Consider the following 7,991-nt stretch of genomic DNA (forward strand, 5'->3'; position numbering starts at 1 on the left):
TAGAAAATACCTTTTACAGCAAATATTTAACGTTTGTCCTATCCCTTTATGTCCCTGAAGTAAAAAAGACAAAGCAAATTGTATTAGCTTGCCAAATAACAGTCAGAGACTAATAAACTGAGTTTTAAGACAATTTACAACTTTGTCATTTTTATTAAGAGGGAATGACAGTGCTTTTTATTAATCACAAATCTTTTACAAGGAATTCGGGATGGAATGGAATTATGGTTTAATAGAATAACAACTGTAATTCAACCTTTGTTAAAAAATTGTGTATTAACTTTACAATTAGTAAAAAAATGTCAAAATGTCAATGTCTTAAAAAAGCTAATTCTGCATAAAAATTACATTTTAATATTATGATTTTATGGGGAGATAAAATTGCATGCATATGTAATGTTCTAAAATTTGTAGGTTAATTCTGTTTTAAAAACTGGCGTAAAAATCAGGGATTTTTAGGAATGGCCAATTACATACCCAAAATTATGAGGAACAAAGGTACCCTTTCTCTATATTAAACTTATTGGTCGAAAAGTTTGAACACTAAATCAGCTGGGTTGTATTGTGTACAAACCAACCGAGACTTAAGTAAAGTCTTTGGTGTTTTTAAGCCAACGAATGCGACATTGTTTTTACAAATACTTACTACAAATGCCCCTTTCACCAATGGATGTAAAATTAACGTGGATATCATGACAGGGGAAAATTTGTCATCAATCTAGCTTGCTAACATGGAACTAGTTTATTGGTCAGTTCTTTCATCCAGTAGGAGGGAAGGAGATGGTAGATTGGTGGTTGGAGGAGCATTTGTTATTTTATCCCGCTGCAAGTTTCACTTTATTAGAGAACATGACAATCTGACATACCTATTCTTTCCTTTCTGCGTAAAACACAGCAATATACTATATTTTTCTTGGGCTAGCTCACATACTAAAAAGTGTGTTCATCTAGAGGCAAGAGTTGGTTCACTGCAACTCTTTGACAGCTTCTAGCCGCTTTATTTTCAAGCACACAAAAGTTCGATTGGGATTTACACATCTCACTACTCTATTTTCATTCATTTCATTACTTCTTTCTATAAAATAAAAAAATGGGTCAGGGTTAGAATAGGCATTTATAGCATCGTACTATAGACAGCTTTCCGCTGATAGTAAATTTTAAAAATCCTAAGATTGATTTTAGTTTTATTAGCCCAAAAGGGCCGCAGGCTTGGACTAAAAAACTGGCTTTGATGTTACGTTTTTTTTTAATTTTTGTTATTCGTCGAAAATTGTCTATAATAAATTACGATACATGCTTTTTCAGTTCAGAACCGGTTTTAATCCAGCGGATGTTAATCGGTTTCGAAGCCATACTAGAAAAAAATGAATTAAACATGAATTTTAACATTGCACATTTAACTGCTGGAAAAAGTTATTGCATTTCACCCATAAAAATTTTATGTTTTACATTCCGTATACGTTACTGTGTACTTAATATTATTAGATGCAAAGCTAATATATAATAAGGTTTTGGTTTGTATAATAAATTTATATATTACTTTAATGTCTGTATGTCCGTATCTCAACGCAGCTAACATCTATAATCCTCATAATAAAGTAACAGGATATGTGTCTGTCTGTTTGTGTACCGAAAGATATTGCTGATTGGTTTCTCATAGAGAAATCACCCCTAGGAAAAAAATATTTTCTTTTTAAAATTTTTCCTTTTAAAACTAAAACAAGGACCCATGTAGGTCTTTAGGGGCAAGCTTTTATAAAAAATAAGCGATTCGGTCGTCCAAAAAACGGTTTGAGGGAAAGCACCAGCTTGAAATTACCATTTAAACATGATGTTTACGGAACATATCATAAGATTTTTTTTCAGAGAAGCAAGCTGCTATGGTACTTTCAGTAATTGGAATATCAAACACAGTTGGTCGTATACTAACAGGTAAAATATGTTAAAATATGTTAAAGTAGCAGGATGTGTTTTTATACAATGTGTTTGTCAACTTAAGGTTTATGGCCATTTCAGTGCTTAATGTAAAAGTTAATTGTTTGCTTGTATTATGCAATAATAGTTTATTTTTTTAATTGTTAGGTGGTTCATACTTCCTTTGTAGGTTATACATTGTTAAAGACGTTATCAATTCAGTTTTTTACATATTTTCCGACGTATTTCCTTTTCTCTTATTAATACTCTACTTTATAACAGGTTTCATAGCTGACCGTCCATGGGCAGACCCACTGTGCCTGTGCAGTACCTCCTTGGTTCTGTCAGCTGTCTGTGTGGCAATCTTTCCATTTATTCAGGAATATATCTTAAAAGTTTTAAACAATTCGAAAAAGCGTTTTTATCTGTAGGTTTTACGCTATTTTACTGAAATGGGAATGGGGGGGGGGGGGGCGGAACTCTGATTAATAAATTTGACACCCAAAAAAATTTTAATTGTAAATTTACTAGTTTTTCCTTCAAAGAGTCTAGCAATCTCAATCAAATCCCCTTGTTTATAATTTAAAAATTACCTATCCTAAAGTTAAATACATTCACTCGAAAAAATACTTTTCCTCTCCATTTCTTAAAATTAATATTAGATTAAGGGATGTGGTTTCTATGCTAAACCGCCAAATAATCTTTTTTAATCGTCAAAGAATTAACAACTTAAAGATATTATACCTAGGATTACTGGCTGTTTCTGGTGTTGGCGGTTATATTTGGTCTTGTAGTAGCTGCTTACATTGCTCTTACTTCAATTATGCTCGTGGATCTTGTAGGTAACAATTTTTATTTTTTTTGTATCAGGTAGATTATAAGTGCCATAAGTATTGGCCAAGAATAGATTCATTCATTGGTACTACAAAAACATTCTAGTACACCGTTTCCTTATCTGAGATATTAAGGTATAAAAAATATAATGAATATTTTTTAGGATTTTGATTTTATTTAAATATAAAATAAAATTTTTTAAAGCAGCCCCAGATTCTAACAAACAAAAGTCCTAACATAGTTACTGGTGCTTTCCCTTAAAGTGTCAAGCAAGCACAGAAACCTTCGCCCTTATTTTTTTTCTTTATACCTAACCACATATGCCATATTATAGTGGGGGCCATATTGCTGTGCGGCCTTACTTTGCTCAATATAACCAGAGCTGGATCTTTAAATCATTTTAGTGGTGAGCCAGATCGGGGTGAGTCGAATTTCAGCCAATCACAGCGCGGCATTTCATAAAATGCTGTGCTCTCATTGGTGGAAAGTTGGCTTACCCCGATCTGGCTCATCACTAAAATGATTTAAAGATCCAGCACTGAACAAACAGACAATCCCCCAACCTAATTTTCATATGAATTTTATATAAAGGAAAGGGGGTTCAGTGCTCGACAAGGCACTTTGAGGGAAAGTGACTGCTTTGTTTGTAAAGAATATTTTAGAAAACATAAATTATTCAATGGTTAGAACTAAAAGCTTTGAAATTAAAGACAGATATGTGATGTAGGAAACTTTATTGGCATGTGCAGATAATCAGGAAAATCCAGGGCTTGGCAGCCGCGCATCAGCCTCGAATTTAAACCAGCTTGTGTGCAAAAAACAAAATTTCGAAAAGATGAATTGTCTATTTTAGAACAGGTTTAAAAACATCCAGCTGGATTTTAAATTCATAATATTGCGATTTCACTGAGGCAAACACGCGGCTTACGCGTGGCTGCCGAGCCCTGTCATAAACTATCGGAAAATTTGTCCACTAAAAACTGTACAAACTTTATGTTTTAAACTTTTATTTAATGAATTTATTATTAAACTGTATATTTAATGGTTTAAAACCATTGTAATTTAAAGCAAAAATTTTTTTTAATATACGTGTCTCCTTCTGTATGACTGATAATCTACATATTTCTAGACGCCAGAATAATGAATTATAACTTTCTGATTTGGTGGTATTGTTCCTACAATGTGTTCTTTCTGGTCGAATTAATAGATTGGACATCTAGACTTTCTATATTAAATATTAGTCAGATTTGTTAAGTATCACTTCTATTGTATGTTGTCATCCTTGTTTTTAATAACTTTATTTGTAACTAGCGGCTACGTAACCAGAGGCCTCTAGGGGCCATGGAGGTAAGTGATGAGGGGGAAGTCTACCCCCCCCCTCCCCACCCCACTTAAAAAAATACTGCTGATTTTTCTTTAGAAATAATTAGGATAGCGGTAATTTTGAATTTATAAGATTAAAAGTGTCAATATTTTAACTTCTTTTTCTTATTAAGGAATTGAAAATCTGACTACCTCCTTCGGCGTGGTGACAATGTTCCGAGGCGCCGCGGCTATTGTTGGCCCACCAATTGGTGGTGCAGTTTTTGAGGCCACTCAGAGCTATTTCTACTCATTTATGGTGTCTGCCGCATTTTTCCTAATATCCGGACTTTTTAGCTTCCTAGCGCTTTTTATTCTCAAACGGGAAATCAAGAGTTTAAATAATTTTACTAAAAGACCTGTGTAATATTAAAATAGATGAGATATTATGTATGTGATTTATAAATAAATGAATATTATTTTTGATATTTCTAGAATGTTAATTTTTTTATAGGATAGAAGGATGCTTTGCGAAGTGGTTACTTATAGCAGATTTAAGCCGTTAATAAGTCAGTCAAGACAACTTTTAATTGATATAATAAAGTCGACATAAATCATTCAACGTGTTAAAATGTTTAATTTTTCTGATTTATAAGCCTAATTATATTATAGGAGAATTGAGAATTTTAAAAATTATAGGAGTAATTTATGTTTTGTTGACCACTAGACATAGTGGCCAATAAAATGTGTCTCTGAACCGGTTTTTATCAATCCAACAGAAATTAATCGGATTCAGAGCCATTCTGGAATAATATTTATTTCACAGTGAAGTAAGATGTGTTAAAAGCACTTAAACATGTGTAACTTAATCTTTTGTATTCTTACAAAAAAAGAAAAAGTTAAAATGTAAAAAGTAAAATGTAAAAATCTTGTTTTTCTCGTGAAACAGAATCTTAATTTAAAATGTATATAAGTAAGATGGTAAGTGGCAGTTTTAAAACTAACAGTTTTTATTTAAAAGAAACGGGTTATATGAAGCAGGAATAGGGACAAGCCTTCATCCGAAAAGTATTTCGTTCGAATTGTAATTTCAAGAGTTTTTATCGACGGTAAAGCATTGACTAAAAGTGTTCATAACCTTGTGTAAAGTAAATGATTGTGATAATATCCATGACTCTTTATTATATTGATTTAAACCTTGTGTGAATGTTTGTGATAATATCCATGATTATCCCACTGTGGTGCCTCTTTATTATATTGATTTTAACCTTGTGTGTTAATGTTTGTGATAATATCCAAGACTATCCCACTGTGGTGCCTCTTTATTATATTGATTTTAGCCTTGTGTGAATGTTTGTGATATTATCCATGACTATCCCATTGTGGTGCCTCTTTATTATATTGATTTTAACCTTGTGTGAATGTTTGTGATATTATCCATGATTATCCCACTGTGGTGCCTCTTTATTATATTGATTTTAACCGTGTGTTAAAGTTTGTGATAATATCCAAGACTATCCCACTGTGGTGCCTCTTTATTATGTTGATTTTAACCTTGTGTGAATGTTTGTGATATTATCCATGACTATCCCATTGTGGTGCCTCTTTATTATATTGATTTTAACCTTGTGTGAATGTTTGTGATAATATCCATGACTATCCCACTGTGCTGGCTCTTTATTATATTGATTTTAACCTTGTGTGAATGTTTGTGATAATATCCATGACTATCCCACTGTGGTGCCTCTTTATTATATTGATTTTAACCTTGTGTGAATGTTTGTGATAATGTGCTATTCCAAATGCATCTCTTAACATAAACTAAACTAAAAATAAATCTTGTAGGAGATAGATACTCTGAATTTTCGTTGGGAGATTTGAATAAATTTTTTTCCTGTTGTTATATGAAAATTGATTTTGACAATAAGGTTAATAGAATAAAAGATTACTACATATGTGAATATTTTTTTGGAATATGCTTAGAGTAGACAAAAAGCATTTGAAATTGTATGTCATTTCTTTGGTTCTGTTATAAGTTTTTTGATAATTTTGACAATTTCTGATTAAATCAACCAATCTTGCATGAAGAATAAGATATTTGGTACTGTAAAAAAAAATTTTAAATCCCTTTTCAGATTTCTTTTCACTAACTCAGGATTTTACTGAATAATTTATACCAGTTTATTTTCTTAGAGACTTAAGAAATGAGATAAAGATTAAGAAATACAAATAGTATATCATAGCACACATATATTTATTCATAGATTCAAAAAGAAATTCCTTTTAATTTTGTTTCCTGTATCACCGTAGGGCATTATAATGGTTTCTTATTTAAAAGAGGTAGGATGTGTGAATCGATATATTATTACTTGTATGTTACACAAGATTTTTATGTACTCTGATAAAGTAATGCTTGCAGCTGGCTAAAAAAAAACAATACCACCTTTACCCCCATCCGCTCCCCTCCCACTGGATGAACGAACAGATCAATAAATGAGGTTCATATTAGCAAGGAAAAGTGATATTTTCTTCAATATATCCACGTATATTCTATATCCATTAGTGTATATATTAATGTTCTCTGAGACATTTAGCTAAACGCATCACCAATTGAGTTTTGCTTTGCATAGAAGCTTCATAAAAGTCGTAGAAAAAAATAATAATAATATAGTTTAGGGTAGAGTAACTCTATCCTCATTTGATAAATAGCTCCTTGAAAAAATATTATCACCAGTCATGGAAAAATATTTTTTTGAAATTTAAATCTATGGTTAGTTATGAAATGGACCTAGAGACTTGCAACATGATATTATAATTTACATAACATTAATTTCGACATTTTGGCAAACAATAAGTTTTAATACTTAAATATCATGTGTCTATATTCTAAAATTAACATCAAAATGGACTATATATACAATTTATATTCTAAATCTCTGTTCCTTATAAAATAATATAAAATTTGATGATTTCCTTGACCCATATTAGAATGGGACAGTTTTTCTCTCTAGCTTATTTGACGATGCAGCATATTAAGTATTTTATTGCAAGAGCAGATACTCTATTACAACGATATGTCCGTATTTTCGATTATTCTTCCAAAGAACTTTGAAAGATGAATACTTTGTTATTGATTTGAATTTTATTAGCTATCTATTGAAATGTTAATTAGTGTTTTATGATGACAACGTCTAAACCAATTATCAAAAATCATTGTTAGCTCTTGATTGTATATAGTTTTACTATATTACACTTTGCTGTTCTTCTTACATAATGTTCTACGAAAAAGGAAGCAAGACAATCAAATAAAATATTTTATTATTGTGCCTCTTGCAAAATAAAAATTAAACCACACTGTGGGCTACAATTGAATCAAGACAAAAGTAAGTGCCGAGCCCTGGGACCTATGTAGGGTGAAAATAGACATCAATCCTTGATGATTCCAGGTGGAGACAAAATATTTCAGCGGGGTCTTTTGGTTTTTTTTCAATTTTAAGTTCTGAAAAAAAATTGAAAAAAATATGAAAATCTTTAATAAAAAACAAACAAAAAATAATTTTCAATATTTTTTTTCACAAAAAGATACAAACAACTTATATAAATACTATAAGCTTTAAAAAAATCACAATTTTCAAATTTAGACTTTCAATAAAAAGATTTGTAGAAAAAACCTAACAACAAATTCTAACATATTTCTGATCAACATAGCAATAAAACATCTTTTGCAAAATCTTTATCATCAAAAATAAATAGCACTTATTAAAGACTTTTTTTCATTTAAACTTATACTTTTCACATTAATTAACTTTAAAGATTGATTTTTTTAAAAAGAAAGGTTGCGTGATTTTTTTATTCATAATTAATTGCCTAATTTTGAGATTCAGATAAAAAACTTTACTGCTTTATATCATGGGATACTCTACTAGCAGCGGCTACGCCTC

The 7,991-nt window shown here is 30.9% G+C and overlaps 1 protein-coding gene across 1 annotated transcript in view; it reads left to right on the forward strand.

Annotated features, from left to right (window-relative positions):
• Positions 1–4,535, forward strand: part of LOC145307260 (monocarboxylate transporter 14-like) — a 41,720-nt gene extending 37,185 nt beyond the window's left edge. Inside the window, exons 15-18 of the mRNA XM_080149632.1 lie at positions 1,867–1,932; positions 2,197–2,292; positions 2,661–2,756; positions 4,245–4,535. Of these exons, the coding sequence (XP_080005758.1) occupies positions 1,867–1,932; positions 2,197–2,292; positions 2,661–2,756; positions 4,245–4,477 (491 nt within the window). The 3' untranslated portion in view covers positions 4,478–4,535. The remainder of the gene's footprint in view (positions 1–1,866; positions 1,933–2,196; positions 2,293–2,660; positions 2,757–4,244) is intronic.
• Positions 4,536–7,991: the final 3,456 nt, after the last annotated feature.

This window comes from Acartia tonsa, chromosome 2, assembly GCF_053477335.1.
Source record: "Acartia tonsa isolate MP-2025a chromosome 2, ASM5347733v1, whole genome shotgun sequence".
NCBI lineage: Eukaryota > Metazoa > Arthropoda > Copepoda > Calanoida > Acartiidae > Acartia > Acartia tonsa.